Source organism: Odontesthes bonariensis, chromosome 6 (genome assembly GCF_027942865.1).
Source record: "Odontesthes bonariensis isolate fOdoBon6 chromosome 6, fOdoBon6.hap1, whole genome shotgun sequence".
In the NCBI taxonomy this organism is placed as follows: domain Eukaryota; kingdom Metazoa; phylum Chordata; class Actinopteri; order Atheriniformes; family Atherinopsidae; genus Odontesthes; species Odontesthes bonariensis.
In genome coordinates, this window is record NC_134511.1 from 5,037,475 (window position 1) to 5,053,485 (window position 16,011).

At 39.3% G+C, this 16,011-nt stretch overlaps 1 protein-coding gene across 1 annotated transcript in view; it reads right to left on the minus strand.

The window, feature by feature from the left end:
• Nucleotides 1-3,186: 3,186 nt before the first annotated feature.
• The window catches only part of crb2b (crumbs cell polarity complex component 2b), a 39,387-nt gene continuing 26,562 nt past the window's right edge, over nt 3,187-16,011 (minus strand). Inside the window, exons 10-13 of the mRNA XM_075467151.1 lie at nt 11,338-12,199; nt 9,156-9,272; nt 8,940-9,066; nt 3,187-8,012 (exon numbers count right to left, since the gene is read on the minus strand). Coding sequence (XP_075323266.1) covers nt 7,791-8,012; nt 8,940-9,066; nt 9,156-9,272; nt 11,338-12,199 — 1,328 coding nt within the window. The 3' untranslated portion in view covers nt 3,187-7,790. The remainder of the gene's footprint in view (nt 8,013-8,939; nt 9,067-9,155; nt 9,273-11,337; nt 12,200-16,011) is intronic.

Consider the following 16,011-nt stretch of genomic DNA (forward strand, 5'->3'; position numbering starts at 1 on the left):
AAGACCAACAGTTAAACTGATCTCTCACTCACCATGCTTTCCGTAAAAGGATGAATGACGTCAGTTTTATTAGAAGGAGGTCCTAAACAAAAGTTGGTAATTATATATAAATATATAATTATATATATAATTACCAACTTTTGAATATATATATATATATATATATATATATATATATATATATATATATATATATATATATATATATATATATATATATATATATATATATATATATATATATATATATATATATTTATTAGGGCTGGGCGAGTTAACTCGTTAATTATTTAATGCCGGTAAATATTTTATCGCGCATTAACGTAGGTTTTATTTACTTATTTAAAAAAAAATAAAAACAATTTTTTTTTGGGGGGGGGGGCTTTTGTGCCTTTAATGGATAGGGAAGTTCAGAGAGACAGGAAACAGGGGGCAGAGAGAGGGGGAACAACAGGCAGCACTAATTTCTCAGATGTTTTTTGTTTATTTTTTAAAAGATATTTATTTTTCATGGTAATGTATATATATGTATATATATATATATATATATATATATATACACTTTGAACCGGAAGGAGTCTTTCTGTTCTTGCTCTTGGTGGAAGAGGTCGCATTTTCTCTCTGCTCTTCCCTCCCTGTTTTTCCCCTTCTCAGCGTGTCTGTGTGTGTGTCTTTTTGGAGCATCTTTTTACATATCAGACGAATTCAAGTATTCCAACCTGTCAAGGACAATTCGCCTGATACAACATTCTGTGCAGACTTATTGAACAAACACACACACACACACACACACACACACACACACACACACACATACATGCTCATTGATTACACATGCAACTCCTCACCTCTTCACTGTCCCATTGCTTAAAGGTGTTGTTATGTGTATTTGTTGCTTTTTCTGTGCTGAGGTTTTTTGCGATCTCAGACCGTATCCTGATAAGGGTAAAGTGTGAAGTATGATTTTTTTCTCCTCCTATCACCCAATGTCGTTCCTTCCTTCTTATCTGGCGGCGCCTGCAAAGCGGGCTGCGTTGCCTGGTCACACTCTCTCTCCCTGTTTGTTTCTGTGTTGTCTGTCATGACCGAAATTGGAGTTTCCCCTTGGGGATTAATAAAGTATAATTGATTGATTGATTGATTGATTGATTGATTGATTGACAACACCACCAGACAAACATAAACAAACAAACATGTCACAAACGTGAGAGCTGTGCACTTTATAACATTTTTATCAACTAATTTATCACTGTTTTGTAGAATGTGACCCCCTGGCCTTGTATTGTATTATATTAATGTTCTCTGTTTTCACTAATTGTAACATCTGACTTTTCAATAAAGTTTGCTTTGAAAAAAAAAAATTTAAATTAATACTTTACCGGGAAACAAAATATCGATATATATCGCAGTATCGATAAAATTGCTCAGCCCTAATAAATATTTATATTAATCTTTCAACCTAAGTTCATCAAAATTAAATGTCTGGAGGATTGGGATAATGAAGAAAACATTATGTCCAATTTTCCAATGATAGCACCCCACAAACATTATACGAAATTTAAGCTACGCCTCCAAAAGAGAAGAAACTGAATTAATTGTTGAACCCCTTCCACATCTCTGAGACATACACATACATCCTTTCCACAGGCGCAGATGGCTTTGGGGACGGGGGGATAGATTCATAGTGACCCTGATCCCACCCATCCCGTCCGTACTTAAGGCGACAAACATCGCCAATCCATCAACATCACCCCCCCCCCAGTTCAAAAATCCCATCTGCGCCACTGATCCTTTCCCACTTTGCACTGTTCACCCTGAACACCCCTGCCTCCTTCTTCCCTCCCTCTGCCTTTCTTTGAAGCTGCGGTGGTGCATTCCTTTGTCCCTGAGTGACTCCCACCCAGGGCGGCTGCCTACTTGCTCAGTGCTTTTTCTACTAATGACTGCAAATGAAACAGGACAAGCATGGCCACTCATCCTCCCTGATCTCGCAGTGTGGGGGTGGATGAGCCAGGAATGCTGACACGAAACTAAGACGACACGTGGTCCTAGTGGTGCTCCAAAGCAAAACCATCAGAAACACAGGCTTCACCAGTCTCACTCGATGCAAATACAGGGATTTCATTTGGAATTTGATGCACCAAAGTTTGCCGTCATGCGGGTGGGATTGTTTTGTTTTCATTAGAGTTGTTCCATCTTTCAACACCACATATATACTCACGGTGAGGAATATAAGAGAAAGGAGTAAAAACAAAACAAACAACAACTACTGGTTGTGTCTAAGCTTCCAGCCTCCTTCTTGATCATCTCGTGCAAAATGTAACATTTATTATTTGTGATGAACATATTGCCTTAAAAACTGCATTTGAATGAAAAGATTGTTATAAAAAAATTAATCAATTCAGATGAATGTGTGTTTTTTTTAAAAGACAATCAGTCCTGCACATTGTCCTGTAACCCATCAAAGTTCACATTCAGGGTTGTTTAGTGCAGTTGTAGAACATAAAAGTAACATTATCTCACAAAGATAACCTGAGGTTAGGGTTAGTATCACAGAGTATCATCAGCATAGCAATGGGATAGATAGATAGATAGATAGATAGATAGGTAGGTAGGTAGGTAGGTAGGTAGGTAGGTAGGTAGGTAGGTAGGTAGGTAGGTAGGTAGGTAGGTAGGTAGATAGATAGATAGATAGATAGATAGATAGATAGATAGATAGGTAGGTAGGTAGGTAGGTAGGTAGGTAGATAGATAGATAGATAGATAGATAGATAGATAGATAGATAGATAGATAGATAGATAGATAGATAGATAGATAGATAGATCTTCCTTTTTTGGTTTGAATACAAACAAGAAACTTAGCATGAATTTAAATGAGCAAACAACCACTTTAGCTACTTTATAAAGTTCAGTCATTGATTGGGATCCAGTATGTTAGAACAATGCAAATGCTACCAGCCCTAATTCTAATCAAACTGAACTTCAAACAAAAATGATGAATTACCCATTTTATCCACTACTGATGTGTCACTAATATTTAAAGATGATTGCTGCTGTCAGCATACACTTTCTTCTATGACGTCATTTATAACAGTTATTAGTGCAGATACAGCACAGTCGTACAGTCCTCGTATTTTCCTGTGAAAAGTTCATAAAATAACTCGTTCATTCATCCTCGTTGCCCGTTTCCTCGTGTTTATTTCACTTCAACACTGATTAACACTTTTCCAACTTGAACACAATATTTCCCTATTTACAAAAAAATGTACAGTGTAAACTATCAGCTTGGATTGAAAGTGTACATTTTACTTCACAAACAAATATCACCTTCATACAGACAGATGTTCTCAGTAGAATTAAGAGTCGTATTCCAAAACAGTGGTGGCGACAACAAATCAAATCAAAGCAAATTAAGATAAAAGTTATATGAATGATGTTCCTAAGTCACTTACAGTTAAAGTTCCCTTCTGGCCTATTGGTAGTATCCTCAAATTGAATGTGATCTTTAACTCTAGAGATGTATTATTTCCTGAAACGTATATGTAATAAAATTGAAAGGAATCCAATCAATTTTATGCTTTGGAGTAGAACTCGTCACATATTTAGATGTAGAGTTCTGCACATAGAACGGTTTTAGTACAACAAAGATTCTAGTATAAAGTCTACAAAGAGTGTTGATGGGTTGTTAGGTCACAATACTGTGTTACACTGTGTACTAGTGTAGTGAGGAGTGATGTACTGTATTTCTAACTGTACTTCTGACCTACGCAGTGCACACACAGAAGCTATGATAATAAATATGTACAGGAACCAAACAGCATCACAGGACATGTATGTTTCACAGATGCAGGTGAACATGAAGGCACATTCTAGTGTCTCATCATACACACATCTGAATATTTCCAGTAGTCATTTTAAAGGGGAATTAATAATGGAATTAATATCTGATTATACTGAACCTTCCCACATAGCAGATGGGTCTGGGCCAGATCTGGCCCACTTCTGGCCCATGTGTGGACCAGCTCTGGCAAACCGGATCTGGGCCAGTACAGGTTTGCCATTCTTTGCGGTATGTGGGCCAGAACTGTGCCAGACCAACTTTGCTATGTGGGTCCCAATGCCTTCTGCTATAAGTACCTTATTTTGGGGGCATGATCTCTGGAGTAAACTAATACGTCTATATAATTTAATAATATATCATAAAACATATGCTTCGTAGTCTGAGGTATGGCATTTCTGAACATTGGGCTGTGCATGATACCACATCCTTACTCAAAGCAAATCCGTTTTCACATTTTCCAACACATTTTTTTAAAAACTTTTTCAAATACTTTCTTCATTCAGCCACAGGAATATTGCACATTTCTAAATTTCTAACTACAAACTACAAACTGTACCAGAGCTGCCCAGATTCTTCAGTTCTCATATCGTATGGTTCTTTTTACTTATAGAAACATCATGTGATGGAAACACAACTCATAAAACCCCACAGGCAAAAAAAAAGGAAAGAAAAGTATCTGTGCAGGAGTGAATAAAGAATTAAATTAAGGGTGCAAACTGTGATAAATACTGGATATGTTGGCGGATATCAGTCCGAGCCACGGTTCGACACAGCATGATCAAAATCGCACTTTTTCCCCTTTAAAATGACATCTAATGCTACATTCAACAATACTGATCAGTGGATTTCTTATCTGCATTGAGCAGTGACTTTTGTGTAACTTTAACAAACTTCTATCTAATGAATTCGTATAAAATCAGCACCTTTCGTTGACTGTGAAAGCACCCTGTTTAAGTGGTTTTGTGTAAAAAAAAAAGAAAAAAGAAAAAGTAGCACTGGTGAGTTGAAGACAGGGTGAAAGGCATGAGAAAGGTTGCACCTAATACTGTAGAGATGAGTACAGTGGCATCATCAAAGGCCGCCAGATGAGGAATTATCCACAAGTTTCGAACCAGGGTGTGTCTGATTGGGCCCAAAAAAATGGAGCTGAGAAATCTCAAAGAGTGATATATGTAGGTGTACATAACTGTGGCTGAGAGGTACTTGAATATAAAGACTGGGAGTAAAGAAAGCAAAACATCCTGGCATGGTCCGAAGTTGGAAAAAGTAAGAAAAAGACTATCCTCCTCACCAAAATGTGCACATGTGGCTTGGTTGATGCAAACAGATACGGCCAATAATTACGTTAAAGGAGAATAATGTGCAACCTTAACTTTGCTATTATCATTTTATGACCCTACCCAAGTAGTTTGGATTTGGCTAACATTAACCGAGTTATGTTGTAACAGAACGGCATCCATGACACCGATGGCCATGCTGTAAAAAGAATGTATTCGTGGCCATCGCTGCACAGTAAAGTGCCGTCTGTCACTGATCAACGTTTGTTGGTTTCGATCTCATTTCACACACAGGCCCATGGTTAAAAGCACGCCCTCTAATTCACCAGGACTTCTTAAAGCAAAGACTTAAGAGTGAAATCAGCTTTGATACTTTACAGGAGAGATAGTGAAGGGTATGAACAAACAATTTAAAGGGATAGTTCGCCTCTTTTGACATGAAGCTGTATGACATCCCATATTAGCAATATCATTTATGAACATTTTCTTACCCCCCGCTGCGTCCTGTGAGCCGAGTTCTCATTTTGGTGTTGATGAAAGTAGTTCCGGCTAGTTGGCTGGGGTTTAAAAAATAAAGCGTTTTGCTTCTCAAAACAATATGCGTTCAACAGAGTAATACATTTGCATCACAAAATCGTTCTCCAGGAAAAAGTCAGACCTCACAATCGCTTGGCCCTATTTTCTCTCCCTTCGTATCACTGCCTGCTGTGCAGACCGAAGTGCAGACCGAGCAGTGAGTCTTTTGACAGCTTCATGTCAAAAGAGGCGAACTATCCCTTTAAATGAGCATCTGAGTTGAAGGACATTTTGAAAGTATCTAATGAAAAAAGACAAGAACTGGTTATCTGAAACCATGTATTTATGAAATTTAAAATGATTGTTTCATGTTTTTAGTATCTAGCATCTCAGTGCTCAACCACTTTGAACAAATTGTTCTTAAGGTAATTCTTTCCATTGATATATTTTTTTTTCTCACTCAGGACAGAAGCACGCCGGCAGTTTCCCAGAGATCTGAGCCCATTCCCATCCACAGGTTTCCGTCTTATGTTCTCACTATATTTTTGAACAGATGTGGCATTGTTCCTTTATATTAGCTACAACTACAGCTAAATTAAAAATCTTCTTTAATCAGACTGGAAGTTTGATTGATTTTCACAAAAAAACTGATGTGACCTCCTTAGACAGCGAGATGACAGTAAAACATCCCCTCTCCCTGAAAGAGTTTAAAGAAAAGAAAATACAGTGACTTTAACTTCTGTAACACACACACACATAAACAACACGTAAAAATATCCACAAGCATAAACAGACAGAAACACATAACGGACAGCGTGATTAGCCCGTTGAGTCATACAGTGCACACCAGCAGTATAATACAGCAGTTTGTTTTCGACTCTTCCACAGGCTGAAGTAACGTCCATCCAAACATTTAGTTCTGGAGTCACGTTTTTTAACACGGGAATCCATTCGTTCACACAAAAACGCCCCTTTTAGGAGTCTTTAGTTACGGAAAAATCCTTCAGGTATCCTCTCAGCGTTTAACAGAACAACAATAGTACGAGTTTCGTCCCCCCACAGCTTGAGGCAGCATTTTAAAAGAAATAAAACATTCAGTTGAGTAGTTGAAGGATCAAAGAGAAAAAAAGTCTCCAAAAAAGAAGACATTTACCCAAGAAAATATGAAGAAATGACTTCCCTAATGTGAACCCAGTTTTTCAAAAAACACACGTAAACTTTGTCCAGATGTCCAAAACACAGCAGAGTCAAACTTAAGGAGGACTTCCTTTTTCATTGGCTGTTTTATCTACAGCGGAGCATTGGTGACAAGATGTGATTTATTAACATCTAAGCCTGTAAAACTGTGTGCTAACCCTCACCAGCTCTGACTGAAAGAGAAGTAAAAAGGTCCAGCTTGGTTCTGTTGAATTTCACTAAATGCACAATGTATTTATGCATGATACACGTTGCATTTTGCACAGAAAAACACACTAATTTAATGTTTTTTAAGCTGGAAATGTAAAGAATGTACCGTTTTTAAACATGCAGAATGCATTTTGCATGATGCACATTGCATTTTGCACAGAAAAACACACTAATTTAATGTTTTTTAAGCTCTGAAAATGTAACGAATGTACCATTTTTAAACATGCAGAATGTTAGCATGCTGTGAGATAGAAAGGCAGATTTAAGTTTATAACCGGTTTGAAGACCAGAAAGACTTTCTTTGGCCGTTATTTTGAAACTGCTGTGTTTTCTGTGGACAAAGTTTTGTGTTCGAAGCCGTTACACATTCTTCTGTGACGTGTTGCTGATATACATTCATCTTTGTTTAAACATGCCAAACACAGTCAGTATCAGAGGAAGGCTTTGCTTTGCCATAAATGAATCACTCCCCCCTCTATGCAACCACATAGAGGTTGTCAAACAACTCGACTGAGTTTGCCCACAGAAGTAAACTTTTCAGAGGATTGTGGAAGAATCCTTGGATACTCTCTCATCTACGTGACCAGGAGACAGACTGCCTCTGATCTTCACCCGTCCTCCTGTGAGGGGTTAACAGCAGTAGTTATTCCAGCCAGTGTTTTGTCCTCCACGTCGTGTGAAAGCAGTATGACGCTGGGGATATAATGTGCATCCTTTGGATGTGAGACTGTAAGGCGAGGCTTCGGGCCTCAGATCAGCCTCTCTTCTGGAGGCACTTTGAGGACACTGCCCATCTCCAGCCGGGCACCAGCCACCTCCTGTGAGCTGGGGCTATACGTGCCCTCCGACTGGCGCTTCTTTCGTGCCGTCATGACCAGGAAAAATGTCACCAGGATGGCCAACAGCACGCACAGGGTGGTCAGCGGGATGGTCACAGCCAGCCAGGGGATTCGCTCCCGGTGCTCCTCTTTCTGCCAAAACAACACAGAGGGGAAAGCATGCATCAGCTCAGGATACGCCGACTTGGAAAGTCTAGGAAAGCTTTTCTACAATGTTCCAAAAAAACACAGAGGCTTTGCTAATCTCACACAGATGAAGTTTGAAATTATCACGCAAGCCTTGAAGCTTTCTGTCCATGGCTAAAACAAAAAAGAAGTTTGGACCGATAATTGAAACTGTAATTATTAGAATTAGAAAATTTCTGAAGAAATTTTGATGGGTGCCAATCTACTGCCTGCCCTATAAAAAAAAATAGTTTAGCTAGTTTAGTTTAGCTGAAGTTGAGAGTCTCTTGTCACATATAAACTTTGAATGAGATCTCTGTGAGTTATGAGGCCTCCAAAACAGGGCATTTTTTCTCATTTTTGGTTCGTTAAGTGCTTTTCAATCGATTTTCCCATTTTATTAATTAATTTTTTACATTTTATGGAATGATTTTATTTGCCTTAATGTGATTTTATGCAGCTGTAAAGCACTTTGGATTGTGCTGTACAGATAAACTGGCATGCATTTATTCGTATTTAATTTTGCAGATTTTCTGAACATTTTGTAAAAAGTTTTGGATGGAAAATGAGCTCCAAAACCTTTGAGAACATTTGTGGACAGACAAGCATCTCATTTACAGATGTTTTCCATTCAGTCTGACTGAGGCTGAGACGCTCATGTCGGAACAATAAGATAAACTGATTGAAATTGATTTAACAAAGTACTGATTGCAGAGAATAATCTTGTAAATGATCAATTCACAGGCTAATTAAGTGCATATATTATTTTGTGAAAAAAAGGTTAACTTTATCCAGAATGACTGAAACAGGAAAAGTTAATACTGTTATAAAACCGGTATTGTTTTAAAGTTATTGCGTAGTTTGTTAGTGGCAGTGAGACAAAGTTTCACTTACGTTGCTCTCACACACTTTGCCACTAAAGCCGGGAACACACACACACTGGAAATGGTTTAGCCGGTCCAGGCAGGTGGCACCGTTGAGACAAGGAGTGGACTCGCACTCGTCTATTTCTGTCTGGCACCTGAAACACATCAGAGGGTTTTATCACAACACTGAGTGACAGTCTCACACTCCTGGCCTGAACACCTTTTCCTGAGCGGCGGCTCTCACCTGGCACCGATGTATCCAGGCTTGCAGGTGCAGTTGCCTCCAGCGTCACCTCCTATACAAACGCCTCCATTAAAACACTCTCTGTTTACGTCACACGCCACTGGAGGGAAACTCCACCTATTGGACACATAAAAATGCTTTTTAATACAATTTATTACTCTGTAGCCCAGCTGTGGCTGGTGATATTTTCTTTTTAATCAATTGTTCAGTTGTCTGGCCTATAAAACATCTTCAAAATGTGAAAAATTAAGTGTCTTTATGAGCCCAAGGGGATTTCCTTAAATAGATTTAAACTCATAGATACATTTGTGTCTGGGAGACACGAGAAACTGGAAGCATCAAACAGGATTTTTTTTTTTTCCAGCACACAATTCACACAATTCTTTTTGTAGAAAAATATTTAAGATATTTAAAATGTAAGGAATGAACACACAAAAAAAGATTTTGAAAATGTACACAAATGGCTCCTCATGGCTCCTGTGACATTGTTATTGAATCCACTTTGATTTGAAAGAAAGAAAGAAAGAAAGAAAGAAAGAAAGAAAGAAAGAAAGAAAGAAAGAAAGAAAGAAAGAAAGAAAGAAAGAGATCTTGGGTAAAAGGACACAATGAACACCAGATTAACTTCTTACAGTTTAACACAACATGGTGAGATTTCTGCTGCTTATCTTTTCTGTCTCCTGACAAACTGTTACTACTTTTTCAGTTCTGTATTCAGAGTTATATCTGTCCCATTATCTTGTACTGTCCTGTACTGCTGCGTATTGTCCTGTACTGCTGCGTATTGTCCTGTACTGCTGCGTATTGTCCTGTACTGCTGCGTATTGTCCTGTACTGCTGCGTATTGTCCTGTACTGCTGCGTACTGTCCTGTACTGCTGTGTATTGTCCTGTACTGCTGACTGCTGTGTATTGTCCTGTACTGTTGTGTATTGTCCTGTACTGCTGTGTATTGTCCTGTACTGCTGTGTATTGTCCTGTACTGCTGTGTATTGTCCTGTACTGCTGTGTACTGTCCTGTACTGCTGTGTACTGTCCTGTACTGCTGTGTATTGTCCTGTACTGCTGTGTATTGCCCTGTACTGCTGTGTATTGCCCTGTCTCTGCATTGTCTTTTAAATGTAAATCTTTCAAATTCCACAGTTTTTGTTACCTTTTGTGTTTTGTTCTTACAGCCAAAACCAAACTACTTAGGTGATGTTCAACGAGTTTTTGCAAAGTGTTCTTATAATAAATGTTTTTGAAGGAAAGGGAAGTAATTCACCCTTAAGAATGTAGGAGAAGGTATCAGTTGGAGGCGTCTATAATGCTACAAAATATGTGTTGTTGGCCCATTTCATACCAAGACACGGCTGTGTTCGAAACCGCATACTTCTCCTACTACTCCTACTAACTTTTTGAGTTAGTATGCGAGTTTGAGTAAGCGAGAAGTTCCCGGATGCATACTAGATTCTCTGAAATGTTGGGTATGCCTCATGAGGTTACTACTCATACTCAAACTACCCAAGATGCAACGTAACGTGACGTCGCCGATCGTCATTTCCTGTCAAAACGGCAGTTTCAAGCTAGCTACAACGAGGGTAGGTTCACTTCCTGTTTTCAAAATAAAAGCACCAATTGTATGGTAATGGCTTTCCCTATGATAAGAGGCAACGGGTATTTTATTTTGTGAAAATAACAGGAAGTGCGTTGCTCACTGCGGCTAGCTTTAGTAGCGCCGAATTCATGGGAACAAAATTGTAAACCGCCGGTATTTTGTCAGGTTTTCAACACGTTGAAAAATCTCAGGTTTTATAGCCCTTTTTGATAGCCTCCTTTAGGAGTGATTTCTTTTTGTTATAGATTACGTTTCAAAGATTTTGTAGAGCCTCCGGTTTTTAGGAGTGCAGTTGGTTTGTTTTTGGTTTCTAGTACAAAGTTGTTTTTCCTCCTCAGGGAGTGATCTTTGGTTTCATAGTTCATAGTTAATTGCCCTCCTCTTAGCAGAGTGAGTTTCTGTTGTTTTTTCCTCTTTTATTTATTAAGTTTTATAGAAATATATAGAATAACATTTTCATAGCTTTTTATTTCATCACTTAATCACGGAGGTTGGATATATAGAGATAAAATCTGCCACTGTGTCCTGATCAAGTGAAATGTGAAAGGGGGGGAAAGCTTAAAAGCATAAAAAACGTTGTACTCACTGACAGCGCTTGCCAATGTAGCCAGGAGGACATGAGCATGAGTGAGTGTCCACCGTCTTCACACAGACTCCTCCGTTTACGCAGCTGAACTCAAGGCAGTTGTCCACCTCGTCCTGACAGTTTTTCCCCTCGTATCCAGGCTCACAGTCACATCGGTAGTCTGCCAGGAGGTCTTTACATGTGCCATGGGCACAGGGAGCCGAGGAGCACTCATTTATTTCCATCTCGCACAGCTTCCCCTCCCATCCAGGGCTGCAGCTGCAGTTGAAGTCATTAAACTGGTCTTGACACACTCCCTGGTTCAAACAGGGCTGGGAATCGCAAATTGGTGCGGAGTGGCATCCGATATTCGGCTCATTCCCACTGAGTTTGGAGAACCGGCTCAGCTGAGGGGTGTCTTGGACATTTATGAGTGGCAGGTAGACGCCGCCCACTCTCACCTCCCGTAAACATCCGGTGTATTTCTCTGCCAGCCGGATTAGGGAACCATTGAGGAAGTTGAGGTTGCCGGCATCCCTGAAGCTGCCACCGGCTCTGTGCCCATCTATTGTGAGGCGCCAGCGAGACATCGGCTGCGTTGGGTCAACCATGCCGACGTGGATGTGGTGCCACGCTCCGTCTGCGACGGTCCTGTCGCTGGTGAAGGCCAGCAGCTCCGCCCCAGCCCCGCTGTGCAGTTTGACCAACAGGCTGGAGTTGTGCAGGCCCAGGCAGAAGACCTCAGCTCGACCAGCGGCCCGCAACAAGATCCCGTTCTCGTCCCGCGTTCGTATGTCTAAGGTGATGTCGGTCACTGGGCTCTGCAGGGAGCTGTTAGCGGCATACTGCAGAGAGTTGTCCTGGAAGGTGGCCTCAGTTAAACCTGTCGGAGGGGATTAGCAAAGTTACTGCCAGTGCACTGCATGAATTACGTTAAAACATATATCCTGGTAAAGTTCAAATGTGATTAATTAACATTGTTTGACTCCCTTTAGTAGTTTCCTCTGCGCAACTTGTGCTTAAACATTTGAGCTTTCGTGAAATAGGATTAAATTTGTGATGCGTCACTTCTCTAGTTTACTGGGTAACACTTTATAATAACTATCCGTTATAACTAGTTAATATATCATTAATAAACTGTTAATTAATGAGCTATTAATAACTTGTTATGTGTTTGTTAATAGTTTAAGGATTTATAACGATTCCTTATAGGTGATTAATAGATCATTAGTAAACTGTTAATTAATGAGTTATTAATGACTTGTTAAGGTTTAATAGTTTATTAAGGATTTATAACGATGCCTTATAACTAGTTAAAGGGGCACTAGGTAGCATTTTCACCTAAAATTATAGCCTTCAGGAGTTTACCAAAGGATAAACAAGTCAATGGTAAGCGAATGAAGCCTGTCTCGCTCCCAACAGGGGTCTGTATGCTGAAAATCCCATATGTAACTTCGGCAGGAGCGACCCGCTTCTGAAGTGTCGTGATGCGTGAGAAGAGTCGTTTGTGTTTACGGCACTTAGCTAAGTACTGTATGCTAGCTGTAGTTGTAGCTATGTGTTCGCTTGCGTTGAAGAGCCAACACCAAGCGTTTCCTATTCTGCCTTTCACAGACTGAATATGAAACGTTCGATGTTGGCACTTCCCATCTTTGTGAAATTTTTCCAAGCGTGATCTTGTTCATCTACCATAGTGATCTGCGTTTTAGATCGTAAAGAGACAGGTGATGATGGTGCTCTAATTCCCCCCTGAGTTCGAGACGTAGCCTAGCTTCAGAAATACACGGACTGACCTGATTAGAATAAGAATAGCGTTTTGATCCGAACAAGAATTGTTATCTACAAATGAAAATTGATTAATTTGTGATTGTAATCGGAATAGTGTAGAGCTAGTCTGCGTTTATTGCGGCGTGTATGTTGGTAGTGCCTGCGTGCATCTGTCTAAGATGTAACTTTTGTAAGTGTCTAATACAAAGGAATCACTCCACGAATACACCATGATGAGGGAAGAATCCCATTCAAGATCAGCAACAGTCCATCCATACATCCATTATCTGCCGCTTGTCCGGGGATCGGGTCGCGGGGAGAGCAGCCTGAGCAGAGAAACCCAGACGAGCTGTCCCCGGCCACTTCCTCCAGCAACAGTATTATAGCATATTATCTTGAGTTCTCTCTTCAGAAAATCTCTGATTATAGTATCTTACGTGGGCAGTCTACACTTGTGAATCAGATGACCTAACTGCACTGACTAAATAACACAACGGCAGCATTCGCCACGATGTTTAGTTAGTGGATGTGTATAATACAAACATTTTTACGACAGTGTAGAATTTCAGGTTGACCAATAGAGATCGCTATACTGCCGCTAAACTACCTTGTATCCCTTTAATAATTTAAAATAAATAAATAAATAAAATAATAAATAAATAACTAGTTAATAGACCATTAATAAACTGTTAGTTAATGAGTTATAAATGGCTTGTTAATTATCTGTTAATAGTTTATATATGTCATTGGGATGTTGTTCTAAAGTTACAATTATTCTTCATTTATTAACTGTTAGTAAATTTCATCCATATTTCCAGCCCCAGTGCACAATGCAGTTGTAACACACGTACAAAGTAAAAGTAGTGTGTGATTTGAAGACAAATGACAAAGAAGTTAAATTTTTTTGATGATGATGATCACTATCATTCACAGTCTTACAATGAAATCACGTAACAGGTGTATTTCTTCACATCCCAAACATAGAAGTGTGACAATTTGGGGTTAAAAGTTGTGAGATAGCAACGTAAGTACAGATTGTTGTTTTGTGTAGTCTGAATGTGACATTAACATTTTTGGAATTCACAAATATTGAAATTTGTAAGTGAAGAATGTATAATTTTCTTTATTTTGTAATATCTGGACATAACTCTTTAAACTTTAAAGGGTATTGCAACTGAAGATAATCCAAAGGACTGTTATGTTGGACGGTACAAAAACCTATGGTCTGTTTCACAGCCGTGTCAGTGAAATAAAGCTATGAATCACCCTTTCCCCGCCTTTTACAAAAAACCAAAGCAGCAGTGGGCGCACATTGTCATGTAGCAAGATGTCGCAGCAGCACAGGGCCGATAAAGGTCACTATGTGGCGATAACACGGGCAGATGCTAAGTGTGCGAGCTGCATCTCTGTAGCAACAATGGGGAGTGAGTGAGAAAAACAGTACTGCTGGTTCGATGGGTAAAAAGTTGAGGAAGAGGAGAAAAACAAGTTTTAGCCATACATATGCAGCTCCTGTGAAAAGAAGCAGCTGTGGTGGTGAACAATGAGTAAATAAGGGTTATCTCCATCTTCAGTTTGGAATAGTGTCAGTTTTAACAAACCACTTTTCTGCAAGTTTCAAGCTTGAAAAGTTGCGTTTACAAACAACAACCAATAATTTACATAAAGTCATATAAGTCACTGACAAAGTAAGCAGCAAAACAGTCAATTCAATCAAATGAGAACATTACACAGTTATATTACCGTCTCATAGCCTCTGTTGACATTGCTGCACATACATTCTGCAGCTCCCCATTTACCCTTTAGTTAAAACTAGGGCTGGGTGCGTTAACTCGTTAATTATTTCATGGATAAATATTTTATCGCGCATTAACACAGGTTTTATCATTTATTTTATTATTGTAAAAGTCTGTTGCTCACAGGCTTTTATTTTGTAAAAGTCTGTTGCTGTCTGCTGCGGAACCGGAAAAGAAAGTAATCGGCGGATCCACCAAACATGGAGAAGGGTACGGAACTTTTACTCGGCCATTTTCATTTTAAAGTTCTTCCAGACGGCGGAGTCGACAGAACCAAAGTCATCTGTAAACACTGCCAAGTTGAATTGTCTTCTCAGCGTAGTAGTTCCAGTCTAAAATATCACTTAAAGGCAAAACACACAACTGATAGCAGCAAGTCATTCAAGGAAACAGACAGTGGAGCGAGGCTTCTACATAAAAACTACAGAAAGATGCTGATGTTAAAAGTGTGTTTGCACAACAAATGTTATGGCACTTTCATTCATATGGCAGCACATTTAAAATAAAACTAAATGCTAAAAGCTATACGCTACTTTTGGATTCAGTTTTGGATTTTGCGTACAACTGCGATTAATCGTGATTAATCGGGGAAATCATGTGATTAATTAGATTAAACATTTTAATCGCTGCCCAGCCCTACAAAGAACATTTATTGCCAATAACACTTTTGAGGACAAGTGCTTTAACTTTCCAACCTCTTTGGTGTCCTTTGGTGTCCAAGTGTGGCAGTTGCTTAAGTTTTAGGCATGTAAACATAGATGTGAGTAATGGTGGATCGGTGGTCAAATGGAGTCTGAATGCCTCCATTTGAGCTTGAGTCGCATTGTTTGTTGGAAGAGCTTAAAAATGAAGAAGCTGGGGGTGAAGCTAAGGGTCACAAGGCAATTTGAGGTCTTTCGAGTTGCCATTGCCCAGCCCTAGTTAAAACATAATGTTTCAGCAATTTAAATAATATTTTTTATTCACAGCACCTGCATACCTTCATTACTGAAGCCTAAGATTGACTTCTGTCTAAATAATAAACAAAACTTGAATGATTCTAATTGTATATACTGCCAAAGCTAGCAATGTTCTCTATACCGTGTCTGAAAAGGGCCCTAAGCCTGATTAGGAATTAAAGGGCTGAACAAAT